The 22,771-nt window shown below is 44.7% G+C and overlaps 2 protein-coding genes across 7 annotated transcripts; one reads left to right on the top strand and one right to left on the bottom strand.

The window, feature by feature from the left end:
• The first annotated feature begins 957 nt into the window (after positions 1-957).
• On the top strand, positions 958-10,704 carry terb1 (telomere repeat binding bouquet formation protein 1). Of its 5 annotated transcripts, none has more exons than XM_014148539.2 (23): positions 958-1,085; positions 1,963-2,039; positions 2,147-2,257; positions 2,380-2,508; positions 2,590-2,721; positions 3,003-3,063; positions 3,235-3,353; positions 3,548-3,676; positions 4,196-4,348; positions 4,829-4,960; positions 5,068-5,193; positions 5,343-5,485; positions 5,673-6,029; positions 6,419-6,903; positions 7,032-7,114; positions 7,248-7,355; positions 7,438-7,641; positions 7,715-7,798; positions 7,895-8,017; positions 8,158-8,199; positions 9,463-9,542; positions 9,931-10,073; positions 10,232-10,704. In XM_014148539.2, the coding sequence occupies exons 2-22, from the start codon at positions 2,003-2,005 to the stop codon at positions 10,042-10,044; spliced, it is 2,952 nt and encodes a 983-aa protein (XP_014004014.1). In that variant the 5' UTR covers positions 958-1,085; positions 1,963-2,002; the 3' UTR covers positions 10,045-10,073; positions 10,232-10,704. The 5 variants fall into 5 exon arrangements, 4 of the variants coding, with proteins under 4 accessions (XP_014004014.1, XP_014004015.1, XP_014004012.1 ...); XM_014148540.2 differs by having other exon boundaries at positions 975-1,085; positions 1,967-2,039; XM_014148537.2 differs by lacking the exon at positions 958-1,085 and having other exon boundaries at positions 1,644-2,039; positions 7,248-7,343.
• A 4,370-nt stretch (positions 10,705-15,074) lies between these two features.
• Positions 15,075-22,366, bottom strand: LOC106573476 (proteoglycan 4). Of its 2 annotated transcripts, none has more exons than XM_014148563.2 (2): positions 22,214-22,366; positions 15,075-16,724 (listed from the first exon to the last, which is right to left on the bottom strand). In XM_014148563.2, exon 2 carries the CDS (start codon positions 16,715-16,717, stop codon positions 15,872-15,874), a length of 846 nt encoding a protein of 281 aa, XP_014004038.2. In that variant the 5' UTR covers positions 16,718-16,724; positions 22,214-22,366; the 3' UTR covers positions 15,075-15,871. The 2 variants fall into 2 exon arrangements, with proteins under 2 accessions (XP_014004038.2, XP_014004039.2); XM_014148564.2 differs by lacking the exon at positions 22,214-22,366 and adding an exon at positions 21,920-22,108.
• Between the last annotated feature and the right edge of the window lie 405 nt (positions 22,367-22,771).

Below are 22,771 nucleotides of genomic sequence, written 5' to 3'. Positions count from 1 at the left end.
GATGTTTTTCCTGGAGAGAAGTGGCTTCTCTGCTCCCCTTCTTTACACCAGGCCATCCTCCAAAAGTCTTCGCCTCACTGTGTGTCCAGATGCACTCGCACCTGCCTGCTGCCATTCCTGAGCAAGCTCTGTACTGGTAGTGCCCCGATCCCACAGCTGAATCAACTTTAGGAGACGGTCCTGGCACTTGCTGGACTTTCTTGGGCGCCCTGAAGCCTTCTTCTCAACAATTGAACCGCTCTCCTTGAAGTTCTCGATGATCCGATAAATGGTTGATTTAGGTGCAATCCTACTGGCAGCAATATCCTTGCCTGTGAAGTCCTTTTTGTGCAAAGCAATGATGACGGTTGACAGAGGAAGAACCATGGTTGACAGAGGAAGAACAATGATTCCAAGCACCACCCTCCTTTTGAAGCTTCCTGTCTGTTATTCGAACTCAATCAGCATGACAGAGTGATGTCCAGCCTTGCCCTCGTCAACACTCACACCTGTGTTAATGAGAGAATCACTGACATGACGTCAGCTGGTCCTTTTGTGGCAGGGCTGAAATGCAGTGGAAATGTTTTGGGGGGATTCAGTTCATTTGCATGGCAAAGAGGGACTTTGCAATTAATTGCAATTCATCTGATCACTCTTCATAACATTCTAGAGTATATCCAAATTGCCATCATACAAACTGAGGCAGCAGACTGTGAAAATTAATATTTGTGTCATTCTCAAAACTTTTAGCCACGACTGTACAGTTTAGACTGAGACATGATGAGCTAGCCAGCTAGATGTTTAGCTTATGTTACAGAGGCGCACACAGTGGACAAGGTGAGTAAGTGACAGGCTGTGTGAGTCAAAAGCAGTGATTTATTTCAGACAAAGAACATTTTACATTCCGCCCTGAACGTTAGCCAGGGCGGGATCAGCCAGCGGCAGCTTCCCGCATGCGCGATTCATTTCCAGTCTGGACGAGGAGGAATTAACATCTCCTGTTCTGACTGTAGCTGGGAGGGACTGCTGCGCGACGACTGGGCCGCCGGTGAGCGCTTTGGGACGGGGGCGGGGCCCTCGGCAGCACCCGCTGCTCGCTGAGAAGAGTAAGAACGATACGTGCTTTCACGTCAGAGTCTCCAATAACACTAGAAAAAGTCGCTAGATTTGTCGCTAGTCGCTTTTTTAAAAATGTGTCAATAGAGGGGTCTGAATACTCGCTAAATATAGCGACTAAGTCGCTAAATTGGCAACACTGCTCCAGGTACTCCATTTCATTTCCGGCACAAAAAATAATCAATGTCCATCCGGAATCCCCAAAGATAAATTGTATAAAAAGGCGGGATTTATAACTTTGTGGCTGTGGTAACTAGTGACAACCCTGCTCCTACCTTAGTTGACAGAGATGCCGGCATCACTCTGTTCGTCCTCACGCTCGACTCATGTCCCCCGCTTCTTGCCTCAGCGCTCTAATCCCACCTATTCCTCTCGCAGAAAACGGTGCAGCGTCTCAAACTGCCTTCGTATCTGTGTGGTATTTAGCTAATGTTTAACCATTGACTAGGTTTTAACGCGGGCGTTGTTAGCTAATTAACTACCTGGCTTCGTTCGGTCTTCACATACAAATCAAGCACGCCTTTCATGTGGCCAATCAGAAACGATTGCATCGTAGCGGCAATTTATAATCAACTTCCATCCACTGTCATTTTAACCATCCAGCAACACAGCAGCACCTTAAATACAATCTGTTTAGTGTCCAGCAAAGGACAAATGTCAATGTAAAAGTGTATACTTTTGAATTGTAATTAATGAAGTGAAATGATGAATTGGCAAGTAGCTAGCTAACGTTAGATAAGTGATTTCAGTGCGGTCGCTCATGAGGAGAGTTAGCTGGGTGACAACGCCGGCAATCTGACTGCTTTCATGCTAGCTAGCTGTTACGGTAACTGCACAGATTAATATCTTTGGGAACATCTGTTCTAGCTAGCTAGCGTCTTTATTTCATGAAGCATATCCACTGAAGATGGAAAAGGATGTTTCCAGCGTAAGCAAACATAATGGTGAGTTTTGGTCATAGTTGATGGATAAGTTACACTACAGTACTTGACGGTTTTTGTTTATTTGTTGGTTTTGTATGTATCTCCACGAGTTTATTTTTACTTTACAGCCACAAAGACAGATCTGAGTTTGTTGCTGGAGTGTCTGAAGTACCAGATGAGATGTCCTGATTCACAGAAACAAGCTCTTCTTACCATCTACTCTATCTGTCAACAGAGAGGTCTCTCTCTCACACACACACACACACACACACACACACACAGCAAATCCCCTAAAGATAGATTTGTCTATTAATCTAACAGTTATGCAATGGCACTGATTTTCTCTCTCTCTCTTTCTCAGAGGAGAATGTGGACTTCTTCAGAGAGATTGGAGGGGTGGTGTTCGTGTACAACCTCTCTAAATCTAGTGCTCATGCAGAGGTCAGGGAGACTGCTCTCTTCATACTGGGAACGCTGGCAGAGGCCAATGGTGTGTGTGTACTGGTAGTGTACTTTAAGCAGGTTCTCTCTGATGCTGTATGTGAATTGTAAACAAGCTGTGTGTGTGTAGTGTACTGTAAGCAGGCCTTGTGTAGGAGGGAGCTGTTCAGTGATCTGACAGATGGTCTGATGCAGCAGGACAGCCCACTGACCCAGAGGAGAGTAGCTGTCTACCTGATCTCTGTCCTCGTTGCCAACAACAGTAAGCTCTGGGGTTGAGAATTGATTTTGGACAGGGAGTGATTGTCATGACAGGCATGTGTTTTAGTTGGTACAGCCAGAGGAGGATGGACCGGCCCTTCTTGGGCTCCCCTGTCTGGTGCCTCTCAAGGTTACTTCCTTCCAGGAAGTTTTTCCTTGCCACTGTGCTACTGCTTGATCTTTGGGGTCTAGGCCACGTTACTGTAAGGCACTTTGTGATGTTTATGTGAAAATCACTGTATATTGTACATAAAATGTGATTCATTGTGTGTGCTGCTTTAGGGTCTGGCCAGATTTTCGCTCAGACCTCTGGCTGTCTGGACATCCTGCTAGACTTGTTCAGGTAAACACTGAAAAGCACCACTGGTTTTCAGGCAGAAGTTTCCAAATGGAGAACTCATTTACTTTTACAAAAGACCTGGATGGTTGAGGTGAGCAGTAGATAAAAATAGCACTGAAACTATATAGGACAACACCAATTCCAGTTCAGGTTGATTGATGTTTCTCTCCGCAGGACTAGTTTCCCTCTCTCTGGCAAGGCCACAGTGAAACCTGCTAACATCACTCAGCTGTTCCAACTCTGGACCTCTGTGTCCAGTGCTCTCTGTGGCTGTGTCAACAACCCCCAGAATGGTAACACCTGTGTCCGTGTGTACGTTTGTGTCCTTGTACAGTGTTCTATCCAGCTGTACATAAAATAAACAACTGTGGTTACGCATGCATGTGTGTATCTTGCAGTAGTTTAATGTTTTAGAGAGATGGAACAGAAGGGAAATCGAAGGAAGAAAACCTTTTTTGTCTCATGGCTTAACCCTTTCTTTCCCTAGAGGAGAGCCAGCGTATCTGTGTGTCAGCCTTTCCCTTGGTCAAGTCCTGGCTGCAGCAGCTCTCTCACCCCCAGGCAGAGATGGTTCAGCCCATCTGCTCCTTCATAGCCATGACGGTCGCCAACAACCGTGAGTAAAACCGGGATGATGCACTGACATTGTTTGGAGTCTGTTACTTACATATGTATCCATATCTTGTGATCTAAAATAGTCGTTTAGCCTTTTTCTAAGATTTGCTTAAGTTGTCTGTCACACACAGAATACCTAGGTTGCTCTTGCAATGGATGATTTGTAATTGTAATCCGACTAGTTTTATAAGTGTAGTGTTGTTGGTTCTATTTCCATGATGGCCTGACAAAGATCTGAAGGATAGATGCAGACCTTCAGTCTGTAGAGGTTACAGTGTCCTGGAGTGTTTTGCTTTAGACAACCTTTCACTAACTGTTCAAATGAAGGTCTCTCTCTCTCGCTCTCTCTCGCTCTCTCTCGCTCTCTCTCGCTCTCTCGCGGATGGATGCTTTTAGTCTGTAGATACTACAGTGGAGAGAACAGTTTTGGTTTATCTATTGAACTCCCATTATCTTGTATTTCACTCCTTTCTCTGTGTCTTAAACTATCTATCTCTCCCTTTGGATCCCTCTCTATCAGATTGTGCTCAGGAGAGTTTTTCCATAGTTGGCGGGCTCGGAACTCTGACCCAAACTCTGATTCGCTTTGCCTCTGATGCCTCCCACAGCCCATTGGCCTGTCAGCTGTCTGTCATCATGACCAAAACCGTGTCAGCATGCATCACTGACAACCGTGAGTGACTCACTCCCTGAATCGCAAATCAACCCCTCTCCCCTACCCCCTAGGCAACAAGATCGGCGGGACGATTTTTGTCAGAGCGGAGGGTCGGGGGGCTGGAACATAATTATAAGAATTTGTATACTGCACATTAATAAACAACTGAACTCAAAAGGAGATGGTATTTGAAAAGAACAATTTTCATACCTTGATTACATTGAGACACAATCACATATATCCTAAATCTTTTTTTGCTGAATTCCTGGTGATTTTACAGTCTTTGTGTTGCCAAAACCACAAAAAAAATATTTGGTTTTACTAGAAACTTTGGGGGGGCAAAAAATAAATTACTCACAGGAAGATTTTGGCCCATGGGCTGCCTGTTGCCGATCCCTGCTATAGGCCTAGGCACTTGTATAGAACTCATTCACTTTCATACAGCCATGTAAACCAGCGCTCCTCAGGTAACCAGTCCATTCTCTTCTCTGTGCGTAGCTGTGTTGGTGTCAGGTCTGGCAGGTTATGGTTTGGTTCCCCCGCTCATCTCCCTGCTGTCCAGTCCCATCCTGGAGCCCCAAGGCAGGCTAATTATCATACTCGCCCTGGGACACTGCACTGAGGCCTCTGGTAACTAGCACAGCTTAAGTGGAAACAAATAATGACCATATTACATCAATGATAACAGCACAGTAATAACTGGAATAACTACTAGAGTATTTGAATCCCCCCTCCAGAGGAGCACCAGTCTCAGTTGTTACAGTGTGGAGGTCTGTCCCTCATCATCACTCTACTGACTGAGTCTACCAGCGAAGAGCTCAGGAAGGCTGCTACCTTCATACTGCAGACCTGCAAACAGGCTAGTGAGTACACACACACACACACACACACACACACACACACACACACACAAACAAAGACCTGTGTTCAAAGGTTAGTGAGTCTGTTAAAGTGAGTCTAGCCATTTGATGTCCATAGCACTGTCTCTCCTATCATCCTTCTCGCTTCCCAGCTGTGTCTCTGCGTGGTGCAGTCCAGGGGGTGTCCCTGGGTCAGACTGGGGAGCTGGAGCCCCCTGTGGACATGGAGGGGTACTGGAGGTCAGCACGAGACATGCTGCACAGGATCAACCAGCTGGAGAGACAACAGGCTCAGGTGTACTAAATAGACACACACACAGCAATCTTTACCAAGGCACTACAAACATCAGTCTTCTCCCCCACACACAGGCATATACACTCAATCCCTCATCCACATGCACCCTCCTCAAACGCCAAGCTTTTATATAGACACACAAATCTTACTTTTATCTCGTGTGTGCGTGGTGTTGGTTGTTGCCCAGGGAGCTGAGGAACAGTGGGAGGAGGACACACCGAACCTCCCAGACCAACAGAACCCTGCAGGATTGGGGAGGAAGGAGCTACTCTCACCCATACCTCTCCCCCCAACCCCTCACCACACCTCTTTACCATACCAGGAGAGGAGAGGAGGAGGTGAGGAGAGTTGGAGAGGAGTAGAGCGGAGGGGCCAACAGAGAAGATATGGAAGGGGAGGAGAGAAAGGAGAGGAGAGGGCAATGGATGGTGAGAGAGAGACCCCTGTCCTGCCTGTCTTAGCGAGGAGGGGTAGAGATGGAGAGAGAGTGAAGCGAGACCAGAGAGAGGAGAATCAACCCACAAACAGAGGGCATGACCTAACGGTGAGGGTCTAACTAAGCTCCAGTCCACTCCCCACACAATTGTTCTGTACAGACCCCTGGCCCCAACCCTCTAGGCCAGGCCTGGGCAATTCCAGTCCCCGGGGGGCCTGATTCGTGTCACGCCTTTGCCCCAGCTAACACACCTGACTCCAATAATCAACTAATCATGATCTTCAGTTAAAAATGCAATTAGTTTAAATCAGCTGTGTTTTCTAGGGATGGAGGGGAAAGTGTTAGACCAATCAGGCCCCTGAGGACTGGAATTGCCCAGGCCTGCTCTAGGCACTTCATGTTAATCTGAAAGGATTGGATAGGTATAACAAGCAATATTGTAGCTCCACCATGTCGTGTGATATGCTGTCAAAAGTTGTGGTTGTTTTGACCACTAGCGTGTAAGGAGACTGGTATTCCAAGCCAGTGAGGAGCCGCAGAAACGCAGCAGCAGAGAGCGAGAGAAGAGGACGCGCACACACTCTCTCACACATCAAGAGAGGGAGAGCAACAGGGCAGCATACAGAAACACACTGGCAGAACAGGAAAGACACACCACGCTGCATGTGCACACACTTGGAAACAGACAAAGAGAGAAGAAAAGGGGCACGGCAGCTATGAGAAACACTTATCCTCTCTACACGAACACACTGGCAGAGAAAGGCAAAACCACACAGACCGAGAACCGCCCAGACGAGCACCCTGGGAGGAGACGGCAGACTGTGTCCGCCGCGGGCCATGCTCGACTTGGTACAGCTGGTGTCCCGGGGCAGCCCAGTGGTGGAGAGGATGAGAGGTGTTCTGTATGTCTGGGGACGGGAACACTGGTCACCTCCTCTTCCTCCAGGCCACTAGAGGGACACTCCCAGACACACACACACAGGTCAGTACTCTGCACAATATGCAAATGCTATATTTATTGAAACATGATTCTTGTGAAGTGTTTCATCATAATGTTATGTAAGAAATGAAGTGGAATTCTGTATATACCTGTTTTTCTCTCCCTCGTAGTTTGGGGTTAAGCCAAGTGTTCAAGTTCCCAGCTCCAGGCAAGCCAGGTTTGGGCAGGCAGAAGAAACTGTTGGACGATGAAGGTACCTAATGTCAATGGGATAAAGTGACAATGCAAAACTCTGTTTATCGCTTTATCTACAGCTCTGAAAGAAAGTTGAACAGTCTCTTACCAAATCCCAACAGTAATATAGTTCTTGCCCCACCCCCCCCTAGATGCCCTCTCTGTGTGTTCTGAGCTGCTGGACAGCGAGATCCGTAAAATAATGGAGACTCCAGCCACCACAAATAAACCCACCTATAGGTGCTCAGGTGTGTGTGTGAGTGAGTATGTATACAGTATAGTGTGTGTGTGTGTGTGTGTGTGTGTGTGTGTTTGTTAACCCAGCTATTTCCATCTCCCCAGGCTGTGGGTTGCGGTTCAGTGAGGTGACCAGCCGGTCATTCCCTGTCCTCCAGAGGTCCTGTCCTCACAGCTGTGACCTGCACGTGGTGCTGCAGCAGGCCACACACAGCTACACAAAGTGCCTCCGAGAAATACGCAGGAGAGACGCACACACGACCAAGCAGAGAGAGGGAGGGACGCAGAGCGTCTGGGATCACTGCAGAGGTAAGAATCCTGAAGTGCTGAACACACACACACACCGACGCGATCTGACGTGATGCGTGTCCTGTTGTAACAGAGGCCAGTCTAACTCCTATCCATAAAGGAACCCTGCTGAAGAGCTTCTCAACCCACAGAGGACAACACAGAAATGACCACAACCGTAAGATTCACCATCTCACTCAAAAAATTCCATCCTCTGTCTTTGGGTTGGAAAACAACAACATATTATATTAGTCTCTATCTCGCTCTCTCTCAGATGTGAGTCTCACCCCGCTGAAGAAGCGTAGTCCATATGGAGATATCACCCTGACTCCTGTGTGTAGAGGTGGTCTGATGAGAAGCATCTCCTCTGTGACCAGGAGGGTGCAGGAGAGAGGAAGTACAGGATGTTCAGACGCCATAACAACACACTCCAGCACATTGGCACTTTAGCCTTCATTTAACCCGGCTCATAATGAGATGGCCGTATCGCTTCTAATGTGTCATCTGACTCTGACTCTCTCTCTCTCTCTCTCTCAGATGTTAGTCTCACTCCCTTGAAGAAGGCTCGGTGCTCTGAAGGTAAGGAAATTAAGCTTTTGTTGAAATGTGATACTGTATGTTCTGTTTCGATTTCTTTTTGGATGGAAGTGTGTGTGTGTGTTTTAAATGTTACTTCTGGAAGTTGTTCTGATCATGTATGCAGCACTGCCTCCTAGCTGTCACGGTTACATAATCATGCATTATGGTGTTGTGCAACAATTACACTGGTATGTTTGGGGGTAATCTCACTCGATCATTGCAAGGGGTCAGAGGTTAGGGTCAGTCTTGTGCTCAGGATACAGAATGGGGTTAGAAAGGGGCTGAGATTTGGGCTAAATTCGAAATGGGTGTTGGAGATTGGATAGTTATGGGATAAGTTGATGATTGGAGATAAGTTAGAGAGAGTTGAGTTATGGGATAAGTTAGACGGTGGTGACGGGCTGCTTTGAGGTTATAACCAATATGCGACTTGAATGTCTGTGTGTATACGCATGCCTGTGTGTGTGCGCATTTGTGGTTGTGTGTGTTTCTCGTGAGATTCCTGGTGTCCAGTATATTCCTGGCAGCACAGAGGAATGTTGAACCACTGCCAATGTTCTCACAGCACAGGCCAGAGCGGCCTTAGTTGTCCAACACTAGCTCCTAGCTACAGTAGTCATCACTCTGTTACTGAGCTCTACAGCTGTACGACGCTAGCTAGTTTAAACTCTGTTATAGCGCTGTCAAGCCCCCCCCCAATGTCCTGTAGTAGTGTCCACTTCTAGTCTTTTGTGTTTCACTCTTCATTCAGATTTACTCTTGCCCTCTCTTTTTGAACACATGCTTCCTCGTCCTCCACTCTTTTTTTGGTCTGAAATACTACATTCTCTTTCTCCGTCTTTCTCTCGCTTTCTCCATCCTGACTGTATGTCGCCATCTCGTGTGCTCTAGAGTCTCTACCCCCCTTGCCCTCCTTTTCTTTCTGTCTTTCTCTATCGCTTTTCTCTGTTCTTTCTCTGCCCCTCTCTCTTTCTCAGTCTCTCTCCCTCTCTGGCCAGTGAATCTCTCCCTTGTGTTCTATTGTTCTGGTTGCAGGCAGCTGTATTAGGTGTGACAAGTGACGTAATGTCACTCCAATGAAGAAGGGAGGGAGAGATTGTATTTAGTCTTTATTAGATTGTCTGTGTTTAGTTCAACACGCTCTGACAACTGCTCTCAATGAGGCGTGACATCGGTTCTTTGCTTTCTGTCTCTCACTCTCTTTCTCTCTTACACACACACTCACACAGAATAATGTTCTCTCTCTCTCGTTGACACACACAGACAGGAGAACAGATCATGGGGAAGATGTTGCCATTGATGATCAGCGGGAGACTCTGTTCATGGGAAAACCCTCTCTGACTGTAAGGAGAGAGAGAGAGAGACCAGCTCTGTCTCTGTAGAAGTGTGTGTTGAATGGAGGTTAATCTATAGTGGATGGACTGTATAGGATGGCTAGTGTTCTAGTTACCAGGCAATGTGACAGCAGAGACAACTATGCCAGTATGCGTGTGTGTGATGGTGGCTCCTTTCCTGTTCAGTAGGGGAATGTTACCCAAGAGGTAGGTGCCTGTGTCTGTCTGTCGCAAAACCAAGGAAAGGAGGATGATGACTGATTTTGTGTTTTGTCTCATGTCCTCTCTCTGTCTCTTGCTGTTCTCTGCATTCTCGTACATTCCGTCTTTCCAATTTAAACCCTGCCCTCTTTTTTTTCTCTCCCTCTTACCTCTCCCTCCCTCTCTTCATCTACAGAGGGAGAGGAGGAACTTCAGCCGTGACGAGGAGCGTTACCTGTGTCGAGGTTTGTTCTATCCTGGAACACCATCCTGTGGTCCTATCCCTTCCAGCCGGGGCGCACCAATGTAGACCTGGCCAAGACATACAAACACCTGCAGGTAACAGGCATCAACAATGGTTTTACAAATGTTTGTCATTGACTTCAATTTCAGTTGGTGAGTATTCGACTGAGCCTGCTGTCTCTCTGTCATTCTCTCTGTCACGTTCTGTCTTGTTCCCTCTCATTTTCTCTTCCTCTCTCTTTCTCTCCCTACAGGCTAAATTCCAGGGTATGGATTCAACCTCTCCCTGAGATCTGAGAAGAAAACACTGATTTGTCTATTGTACATCACAGTAATATATTTGAAATACTCCAATTTAATATTGAGTAATAGTTTTGAAGTACTTACATTTAATTCGCAGTTTGAAATTGTTAACTTCTATTTTGTACTACTATAAGTAAAACACATGAAGATATATTTGAAATGCGTTAATTAATTATCCTGAGGATTAATGACGGATCTGTTCTGTATTCCTCAACCTTGTTTTTTACGCAGCAGTATTGTGGTGCCTATGTGAAGTAGTTGAATATGGTTTGGAATAGAAAAATGGAAATGATTAATGTAACTCACTTGACATTTTTCATCATTTTGTTCACTGTTCATGTATGTCTTGAGACTGAGATGGTCGTTCACTTGTCGTCTCCTGAAGTTGTTTCTATTGAATTAAACAGAAGGGTGTCTATATGCAGCAATGTCTCATTGCTACTCTCACACCATGCCTTTTCATTCAGGGACCCTAGAGGCTTCAGGGAATGAACAATGATGATTTTTATTTACTGACTTGAGTTTAAGAACTGCGTTCTCTACTTATAGAGAGTTGATCATGTTTGTCCCTCAAGGAGAAAGGCTTTCTACAGCTTATTACACTGAATAAAAATATAAATGTAACATGCAACAATTTAAAATATTTTACTGAGTTACAGTTTATATAAGGAAATCAGTAAATTGAAATAAATTCATTAGGCCCTAATCTATGGATTTCACATGACTGGGAATACAGATGTCCATCTGTAGGGGCGTGGATCAGAAAACCACTCAGTATCTGATGCGACCACCATTTGCCTTATGCAGCACAACACATCTCCTTAGCATAGAGTTGATCAGGCTGTTGATTGTGGCCTGTGGAATGTTGTCCCACTCCTTCAATGGCTATGCGAAGTTGCTGTATATTGGCGTGAACTGGAACATGCTGTCGTAATGTAGATCCAGAGCATCCCAAACATGCTCAATGGGTGACCATGTCTGGGTATGCAAGCCATGGAAGAACTTGGACATTTTCAACTTCTAGAAATTGTGTGCAGATCCAGCACTATCATGCTGAAACGTGAGCTGATGGCTGCGGCTGAATGTCACAATAATGGGCCTAAGGATCTTGTCACTGTCTCAAATTGCCATTGATAAAATGCAATTGTGTTCATTGTCCGTAGCTTATGCCTGCTCGTACCATAACCCAACCGCCATCATGGGGCACTCTGTTCACAATGATATCAGCAAACTGATATCATTGTGAACAACTGTATCATTGTGTTGTGTGACAAAACTGCACATTTTAGAGTGGCATTTTATTGTCCCGGGCACAAGGTGCACCTGTGTAATGATCATGCGGTTTAATCAGCTTCTTGATATGTCACACCTGTCAGGTGGATGGATTATCTAGGCAAAGGAGGAATGCTCACTATCAGGGATGTAAACAAGTTAGTGCACAACATTTGAGAGAAATAAGCTTTTTGTGCATATGGAAAATTTCTGGGATCTTTTATTTCAGCTCATGAAACATGGGACCAACGTTTAACGTTTATATTTTTGTTCAGTATAAATATTAGAGTTTGAGACAATTTTATGCAATCCATGACTATGGGTGTGTGAGTGTGGTTTAAACATGCATGAAACATAGACTGAATGGGAGAAGAAAAGGTATGTGAAAGTGCAAAGTAAAAACAACAGCAGGAGCTCATACTTTTCTTACATGGAGGAAACTGACAGTTGGTAAACGTCAAAGCTATTTGGAGTTTTACCAGCAATTGGACTTTGGTTCTGATCGCTAGTGAAAAGAACCTGTTGAGTCAAACTTCTGTTCAACACTCCTGTGTTGTATCGGAAGTTTCTAAACTCAGAAATGTTTGACAATTATGATTTAAATTAGCTTATATTATGATTTCTGATAATCAGGAATCCCTGATTTGTTTTTTTACTTCAGAAAACGAATAATGAAGTTCTATTAGCGACCACCAGTCAGAGACTATATCACGAGCCTACATATGACTAGCTAGCTTACACTATGTCTTCCTATTAAAATAGGCCAGTAGCCCTTCCCCTAATTCTGTGTGGTGACCACATCTCTGAGTGGAGATATGAAGTGTTTATTGAGTTCAGAGCCTGTGGAATGATAGGAATCACATCTGGAGAAGAACAGGCTGCTGGTCTGACTTGTTATGTCTGGCAGATCTAGGATCAGATCTATGATGATGTTATCCTCCCCAAATCCAATCCTTATTCATCAGGGATGAAACAAAACTTACCAATGGGAGTGTATGTGTTCTGTCCTTGAGCTGTTCTTGTTTATTAATGTTCTGTAATATGTCATGTTTCATGTTTTGAGTGGACCCCAGGAAGAATAGCTCCTGCTTTTGCAACAGCTTATGGGGATCCTAGTAAAATACCCTCACTGGCCTAGTCTGCACTGTCATAAGGGAGAGACTGTGAGAGCGATGCGGGGTGTATTCAGTGAGTAAACTGTGAATAGAGCTGACCGGATTCTTGATTCTACATTAATTAAAAACAATTATATTGGTTCTACACTATACATGTCTTATCTATTTTTTTTACCCCCTTTTTCTCCCCAATTTCAATCTTGTCTTATCACTGCAACTCCCCAACAGACTCGGGACAGGCCAAGGTCAAGTCATGCATCTCCCCAATTTCAATCGTATCTCATTGCTGCAACTCCCCAACAGACTCGGGACAGGCCAAGGTCAAGTCATGCATCTCCCCAATTTCAATCTTATCTCATCGCTGCAACTCCCCAACGGACTCGGGACAGGCCAAGGTCAAGTCATGCGTCCTCGAAACATGACCCGCCAAACTGCACTTCTTAACATCCGCCCGCTAAACCTGGAAGCCAGCTGCACCAATGTGTTGGAAGAAACACCACTCAACTGACAACCGCAGTCAGCCTGCAGGCACCTGGCCTGCCACAAGGAGTCGTTATTGCATGACAAGCCAAGTAAAGCCCCCCCCTGGCCAGAACCTCCCCTAACCCGGACAACGCTGGCCCTATTGCCGGTGGTGACACAGCCTGGGATCAAACTCTGTAGTGACGCCTCAAGCACTGCGATGCAGTGCCACTCGGGAGGCTCCCACACTATACACTTCCATCAGTAATACTACATCCTCCCTGAGGTTTATGAGTAAGGGGACTGGTATGTCAGTATGTGGCCAAACTAGACAGGACAGAAGTACGGCACATTTGAACTACAATTTGAACAGTAAACTCAAACCTTAACTGCAGAACAAGCAGCTGATGTACTACATGCTCATCAGTTTTGACACCTTTGACCTTTCTAGCGTGGTCACCTAATGACTACTGTATAGAAGCACTGGGAGGAGCATGTAGTAAATCAGCTTATACAATATCGCATCTGAAATGTTCTGAACATTTCAACCCATTGAATACATCCATGGTGGAAGACTTGTGTCTCAGAGTGGAGGGGTGGGAGGGTGTAGGAAAGTTCTATGAGTTTATGAGAGGAGCAGATTTCCCATGCTGCACTCTAGCACAGTCACACGAGACCACTGACCTAGACCCCCTGAAACCTCACTCCCCCCCTCTCTTCCCCTTTCTCCCTCTTCACATTTCTCCCAACCTTCGTCCTGCCTTTTTCTTCTTCCCTCTTCCCTTCTTTTCCTTGTCCTACCCATTCCCTCAGTATCTTCCTTTCTCTCCCACCCCCCCTTTATCACCCCTTTCCTCCCATGTCCCTCCCTTTTCCCTCTCTCCACTCCCAGATTCAACTGCCAATTCGCTCGGTCTCCCTCCCTCTATGTGCACACATGTTCTGCACTGTATGTGTGCGCACATGTATGTGAATGTGCTTCCGCAGCATGTATGTGTGTATGTGGGTTGGAATGACAGTGTGTTGAGGGAGAGTGGGAACTCCCTGAGCAGTGATCAGGATGAGCAGGAGGGGCAAGAGGGGTTCCATGAGCGCAGAAACACATTCATGCTTCCCACATGCTGTATTGGCCATGGATCTTAAAGGCCCAAGGCAGTCAAAAATGTGATTCTGTGTTTTATATATTTCCACACGAGGTTATAATAATACTGTGAAATTGTGACACCTAGTGTAAGAGCTGTTTGTAAAGTCCACCTGAAATTTCAGCCTGTTTTAAGTGGGAGCGAGTTTTGGCCTTCCATGGTGACATCAACCAAGCAGTAAATTAGTTAGACCAATAAGACAGTTCCAAACCTCTGCCAAGAACAGCACATTGTGTTTTTCCCTCCCCACCCAAACCACTCCCAGACTGTCCTAGCGTTGCTTTACTAAGAATGTTCGTTCCATCAATTCTAGTTCTATGCTTGCAGTTGTCCCCTCCTACATACCTACAGGGACATGAGCCATAAGGAAATGGTTATGAACAACCAAGGGCTCTATTCAAGCAAAACCACTATCTAGTTGTTTCTGGGGCAGAAATTGATTTTTTTTTTGCATCGTGAAAGAGTGTACTGGAGCATAGACAGAACTTGATGCATTTAGATGAATGAGCAGTGCAAGTGTTCAGATATATATGTAATGTAGCCCACAACTGATGGTCTGTCATTATGTAGAGAATTATTTCACCTCTTGATTTCCTGATCTCTGTATTCATGTTTAGGGATTGAAATTGACTCACTAAGGTAATCTTTATTTGCTGATGTTCTTGGTTGTGCTGAGCCATATCTCTGCAGCATTAGTGGCAGCACATAAACCTCTGAAAACAGCCTTAATATAAAATGTCAGTCTTGGAAACATTGCACTTGCAGCCCTCAGTCTCTTTAAAGATTGAAAACAAAGAATCATCTTCAAGGTGGAACAATATTTTATTTTCACAACCAGACCATCACCTTTAATACATTCCTCCAAACCACTTCTCACCATCAAGAAAATATAAGGTCACTTCCGTTTCAGAGTTAAAGAGGAAGGATTGTGAGAGTCCAAGCATGAATGTACATCATAGCATGTAGGCCGATTTCAAATGTTGTTACAATTCATCAGGTGTACACACCAAGGCAAACGTATTGTCATACATAGTTACCATATATAGTTACTGTAAGTGTTCTGCTATGCAGTGTTATGTCTATATGGCTCAGAGGGCGATGATTGGTACTCACTCTCCTGCCCTGGCCACCCATCACCACATCCCTTTAGTCAACATACACTCAGAAAGAAAAGGCACGTCTGTATTACCTGGGGTCTAATCATTATTCCAAAATGGTTCGGCAACGGAAACTAGAATATCTATTGGACAATTTCAGGTAAGTCCCACCCAGTTTCATTCCGTTTGCGTACGCTTGGTTCTGTTTGGTTACTAGTGAATATATCCCAGGTCTCAGATTATCTGAGTGCTACTTCACAGTCTCCTTAAGCTGCTTAGTTTTCCCTTTAGCCTTCTCAGATCAAAGTTGTATTATTTTTTTAATGCATTTTTTTTCTGCTGCGTCTGCCTTTTTCAGAACGTCATTGTTCTGTTTATTTTTTTTATTTATTTTTTTTAAATACATTTTCTCCGCCCATCTCATATCAGCTCAGTGGACATGTCACCTTCCGGAATGTCGTCTGTATTGACGTCATTGACCATGATGTCGTCGGCCGTCAGGTCTAAGTGCTTGAAGAGTCTGCTTTGCTCAGCTCACTGCCCCTGACATCACACAGAAGCTGCTCTGCCATGGTCGCTGGCTTCTCCGGGGATTCTTTGGACTCTTCCGGGACGGAGACAGAATTCCAGGCAGCCTTTACGTTGTCGTCATAGCATTCTGCATCCCCCAGGTCTGTGGGCTGGTCTGGGGCAGATCTGTGAGAGGGGGGAGCATCGAGGGGCTCAGGGGTCAGCTCAGGGACACCCAGGTCCAGAAGATGGGCGGGGCAGAGGAAGGGCTCTGGGATAGCCTCATGTTCTATGACGACTGGCTTTGGCTCTGGGACGACTGGCTTTGGCTCTGGGACGACTGGCTTTGGCTCTGGGACGACTGGCACGACTGGCTCTGGGCCGACTGGCACGACTGGCTCTGGGCCGACTGGCACGACTGGCTCTGGGCCGACTGGCACGACTGGCTCTGGGCCGACTGGCACGACTGGCTCTGGGCCGACTGGCACGACTGGCTCTGGGCCGACTGGCACCGGTTTGCTGACTGACACCGGTTTGCTGACTGACACCAGGGGCTCGGGTTCAGGCGGTGCTGGGGTCGGCGCTGGTGCAAGGTCTACCAGTGGGGCGCTCACCGGCTTCTCCAATGGGGGCTCCGTCTCTGGCTGCTTGGGGGGCTCTGGCTCAGCCTCCTGTACCGGTGCTGGCACTGATTCTACTACTGGTTCAGTCGCCTCTGCAACCACCACTGGCTCATCAGGTACTGCCTCCACCACAGCTTCCTGCGTGTCGATTGCCTCCTCTGCAGCCTCCTGCTCAGCTGGTGCGGTGTCCCGTCTCCTGCTGATCTTGTTTCCCATGATGCACCTAGAGACAATGAGACCGGCAGAGTGAGAGAGACCTCAACCATGAGGAGGAGAGGGCCCGACAGCGAGCAGATCAGGAGAGGGGGAAAGGCCATTTGCACACCCAAACTTTGCACCAAGATAAACAACTGGGACAAAAAGTCCTGCTTCCTAAGGGTGGCTGTATCGTCACCTGTTACAGGTTTAACAGGTCTAGTGAATCAGTAATCTAAAGAATCATATTTAGTTTGTTGTCTTGGACACAGGGACTTGCACATGAGCTAATGAACTCAATGGATAAAATACATTCACCTTTCAGTCACAGCTATTCGGTTGTGTGTGCTGGACTTTTCCTTGACCTTGTGCCTTGTTTGATTTTCCCAGCACCAGTGCCCAGTTTGGATGTGCTTATTGGATTAGTACGCCATAAATCACAGGCATCGGTGAGAGCAAGTAAACTAACTGTGGAAATTAGTGATGCACAGATTACATTTTTGGTCGATACCGATATCCAACATTTTCCTTTCGAAAAAAAAAAAACCCTGATACCGATAAGCGATATTTAAAATTTAAGCAGCCTTTTAAGCATTCTAGTACAGTTAAATAATTAACACACATGGACGCAGCGGTCTAAGGCACTGCATCTCAGTGCAAGAGGCGTCACTACAGTCCCTGGTTTGAATCCAGACTGTATCCAATCCGGCCGTGATTGGGAGTCCCATAGGGCGGCGCACAGTTGGCCCAGCGTCAACCGGGTTTGGCCGGGGTAGACCATCTTTGTAAATAAGAATTTGTTTTTAACTGACTTACCAAGTAAAGGTTACACACACACCAAAAAGTTATTTTGTTGGCATTTACGCATGTCCCCATTACCAGTAAAACCCATTTCTTTCACTTACTTGCTGTGCTGTTTCATTGTTCAGTCGTTTCATTCTCAACCAGGATTGCTACGGAACGCCGTTTGGGTCTTTGCGTGTCAAAAAAGAAAACTATGACAAGTAGAAAACACTATTTGACATGTCAAATAAGCTTGTTGACCAATCAGGACATGAATATGGCTGCATGTCACAATACTTTAACGCATTCATAATTTAACGTAGTTATTACACCATCTGTTGTATTTCATGTCACAACAATTCGATACGTATGCTATGATGCTGGTAAAGTTGTCTCGTGCACCTACAGTGCTGGTCATAAAGAAAAGCTAACTAGTTCATAGATGCAAGCAATGTTCTTCCTCAAAAACATACCAAAGCAACAATCTGTTTCAGTAGCTATAAGTTAGCTAACTATAGCTAGGTGTCATCTAAAATAACCCTAATTTATAAGAGTTTTTATTTGATTAATGTTGGTTGGACCCATTTATGTGAAGCTTGCCACAATAAGGATTAGCCACAATGTGGACATTGCGGTTAGCCTTCAAAATAAAAGTATTTGTTTTCATTTGCATCACTGTCAATTACATACTTTTATTTTGAAGGCAAACAGCAAATTCCACTATTGTGCTTAGCTTCTCAACACAACCAAGTCCGGTCAAGCCTCACTAGCCAGATGAAGCTAGCTGGCTGCTTATAACGTTAGCGTTGAGCAACAGGGTTAAGTAGCTGGATAGCTATTTGTCATTAACCTGTTAGGGCTAGGGGGCAGTATTTGCACGGCTGGATAAAAAAAATGTACCCGATTTAATCTGGTTACTAATCCTACCCAGTAACTAGAATATGCATATACTTATTACATATGGATAGAAAACACCCTAAAGTTTCTAAAACTGTTTGAATGGTGTCTGTGAGTATAACAGAACTCATTTGGCAGGCAAAACCCTGAGACATTTTCTGACAGGAAGTGGATACCTGATGTGTTGTATTACCTTGAAACCTATCCCATTGAAAAACACAGGGGCTGAGGAATATTTTGGCACTTCCTATTGCTTCCACTAGATGTCACCAGCCTTTACAAAGTGTTTTGAGTCTTCTGGAGGGAGATCTGACCGAACAAGAGCCATGGAACGATGATGTCCCATTAGACACCTGGCGCGCGAGTTCATGTTGGGTACCCTCGTTCCAATACGTTATAAAAGAGTATGCATTCGTCCACCTTGAATATTATTCATGTTCTGGTTAAAAAAGGCCCTAATGATTTATGCTATACAACGTTTGACATGTTTGAACGAACGTAAATATATTTTTTCCCCTCGTTCATGACGAGAAGTCCGGCTGGCTTAGATCATGTGCTAACAAGACGGAGATTTTTGGACATAGATGAGCTTTTTTGAACAAAACTACATTCGTTATGGACCTGTGATACCTGGAAGTGTCATCTGATGAAGAGAATCAAAGGTAATGGATTATTTACATAGTATTTTCGATTTTAGATCTCCCCAACATGACGTCTAGTCTGTATCGCAACGCGTATTTTTCTGGGCGCAGTGCTCAGATTATTGCAAAGTGTGATTTCCCAGTAAGGTTATTTTTAAATCTGGCAAGTTGATTGCGTTCAAAAGATGTAAATCTATAATTCTTTAAATGACAATATAATATTTTACCAATGTTTTCTAATTTTAATTATTTAATTTGTGGTGTTGACTTGACTGCCGGTTATTGGAGGGAAACGATTTCCTCAACATCAATGCCATAGTAAAACGCTGTTTTTGGATATAAATATGAACTTGATAGAACTAAAAATGCATGCATTGTCTAACATAATGTCCTAGGAGTGTCATCTGATGGAGATTGTAAAAGGTTAGTGCATCATTTTAGCTGGTTTTATGGTTTTGGTGACCCTGTCTTTGAATTGACAAAACATTACACACAACTCTTGTAAATGTACTGTCCTAACATACTCTAAATTTATGCTTTCGCCGTAAAACCTTTTTGAAATCGTAAAACGTGGTTAGATTAAGGAGATGTTTATCTTTCAAAGGGTGTAAAATAGTTGTATGTTTGAAAAATTTGAATTTTGACATTTATTTGGATTCAAATTTGCCGCTCTTGAAATGCACCTACTGTTGATGGAGTGCACCACGGGGGGGACGCTAGCGTCCCACCTAGCCCATAGAGGTTAACTGAAGTTCAATTTCAATAGGCTAACAACAATAGTTACTCACAAGGATTCCTTGTCATTGCTAAGAATAATGAAAATGACTAGTTTCTACTGGTCATTGTTTTCAGGCTGGTTGTATTGTTGCTAGCTAGGTACCAAGCTAAAGCTAGTTACCCCAGAAGTTGCGGTCGAACAAATGATGCTTTATTACCAACGCGGTTTTGCAAACACATCGTTTTTGGCCGGTGTTTGCAGACTTTTTTTTATAGCTTTGACAGTGCTACTGTGTCTTTTTGAAACGCAAAAGACCCAAACGGCGTTCCATAGTATGCATGTCTTGAAGCTAATAGCAGTGACGCTATTACTGTAACTCCGGTAGGGCAACATCTGAAAAATAACACACGGTAGTGTGTACCGGTGCTCGACCAGTCGGCAAACCCACGACAGAGAACGGTTGATTGTCAAGGGCAATGAATTCCATTATCTTGGCTTTAATGGATTTTGCCTTTTGAGTTGTCTCGCTGAAATGTTCTTACTCTTTCAAATGACTGCTCAATCCACACAGCAGACATTGTGGGCTAGGTTAAGTATGCAGTGTTGCACGTGTAGCGCAAAATGTAATTACGGGATGCATCTACATTATATTAGGTATGCACGTCAGCTTTGACATCGGTTTTTCACATCGGCACTTTTCGCTAATATTGGCCGATTCCGATATGTTCCCCAATATATTGTACATCCCTAGTGGAAATAAGTGTTTGGTTACCAACTGAACACCGCTCTCATCGCCACAAGCTAAACCAGTGAGGAGAAGGTGTAGAGAGACAGTAATATCTGAATCAACTTGTCTTATGCTGTCAGGGGTGGGAGGAGATGCAGCATTTAGTCTACTTCTCAAAGTGGTTTATCTGCTCTGTCACCAACAATGAACTGTGGATTTCGAGTTGGCTTATCATCATCTAACCATGGTGAGACTTGGCTGTCACATTACTGGTTCATCAGGGACACATCAGAATCACTGGCAGTTGCATTATCATTCTATTGTACGTGGTATGATTAGTGTGAACTGTCCATGTCACTGAACTTCTGAGTAGTGGAACCCTTTGTTTCTACATGCATTTTTGGACTTAGAAAATGAATGATATATATATATATATATCTCCACTGATTCTTAAAGAACATAACTTATAAATGCCTTGAGGTTAGTTCAACTGTCATACACCATTTAAAACCCAAAATACAAGCTTGTTTTACTTCAATGTTTGTAAACCATGTAAACAAACACTGTATAGCCTAAAAACATGGTTAAAACTATCCTTTTGATATCATGGATGGTCATCAGTCCTTACATCCTCAGCCCATTCTATGAATTTGAGAGTGGTTTCATTTCTCCAGGCCCATCCCTAAGCTTTGTACCAAAACACAGGTGGGGTGACGTTTGTTATCATTTCAATTAAGGATTCTAGCTTTAACCCATCCTCCCTTCACAAATGACCCATGTCCATTTACTTCAAACAACTTCACTATTCTGCAAGTGGTTGATGCAATTCTGCAGAGACAAAAATGGTAAACTACTATGATCATAAATATTAGGATCATACAGGTTAAGAGGCACTATTGACCTCGATGCATTGGAACATAATGTTCCTTCCCGTGCAGGATCACGTGTTCGCTCTATGGAGCGTTTAGTGCGTGTGTCCCCCCCCCCGGGGTGGGCGCGCCGAGCTGCAAGCGCACGTGCGTGGTATGTAGGCTACATGTCCATGGGCACCGCGGGTGCATGCGACGATTTAAAACAATCCCCAAACGCGTTGGAGTGAAACTATGCGCTACGAAGAAACAATCGATTCACACACACACACACACTGCTACACACTTGTTTTGCGCTCCAAATAAAGTGCACGACGGATGCGCAAACAGTGAACTTGATTGTCTCAAATAATGCGCGCAGTAAGATTATTTGGGGTTTATACCGTTAAATATTCGTCAAACTGAACATGCACAAAAGCCACTTAACTTAATCAAAGTTATTTATGACCATCAATGTTTCTCTTAGGGTAATCTCATTAACCTAATTACCACCCAAACCACACCTTCCTCCAGCTGCTGTTTACTAGGCAGCACAAAAATGGGTCCCAGTCCGACATCGTCTAAACACAGACAGCCCTCTAAACTCACCCATCACCAAAGTAACCCGAACACCACACTGAGACATCCACGGCTGCGCATAATCATACAACAAATTAGCATTAATCAACGGGGAATGAGCGGACCTTGTGTTCGGGAGATGAAATTGAACGGAGAAAGAACAAAAGAGAGCTGATGAGGTAGGCGGGGTCGCCGATTGCTGAACAAGCTGAAACAGCCTCGAGTGAAAAGCACACTTACATAAAACAGCAGGCTAATCTAAAAATAACAAAACATACATAAACACAATAACTTTTCGACATTGTAGAGAATATATTTACCAACCTTGGTAGCGGAATTAAAACGCGTGCTAGAGAGCGGGGAGTTCTTCTTGCGCTCTCACGACTTGGCGAGGCACGCACAGACTGACGAGAAGGGGAGGAAAGTTTAGTCCGTGTTGTCTGGGATGTGTGTATTTGTGCGCGCGCCCACTGTCGCTCGTACGCCCCGAGACTGTGACCATGTTCCAACAGATAAATGTATCCTTCCTTCCCTCCATCCTTCCTTCCTTATTTCATCCCTACCTTCCACTCCTTCTTGAATGGTCCACTGGTCTGGATGTATGAAAGCTATAAAGTGGAATCTTTCCTTTCACCTGGCCAATCACTTGAGATCAGTGATTTCTCCAGGGAGCTGTTGGAAGGATGCATTATAAAAGTATTGTAAGAACTATATATGTTTTTTTCTCTCAAATAGACAACCTCCTCCTAATGAATGTGATGGAGTGGGCACTAGGCAGTGCATTTTCTTTCTAGCCTCTAGTTTTGCTGAAGGCTTACTGTAAGTAGCTTAGGGTATTGAAAATCAATACATTTACTGGGATGTTTGTCTCTCTCAATTTTT

This window comes from Salmo salar, chromosome ssa16 (genome assembly GCF_905237065.1).
Source record: "Salmo salar chromosome ssa16, Ssal_v3.1, whole genome shotgun sequence".
Taxonomy (NCBI): Eukaryota; Metazoa; Chordata; class Actinopteri; order Salmoniformes; family Salmonidae; genus Salmo; species Salmo salar.
This window is presented reverse-complemented; position numbering and strand designations above follow the sequence as displayed.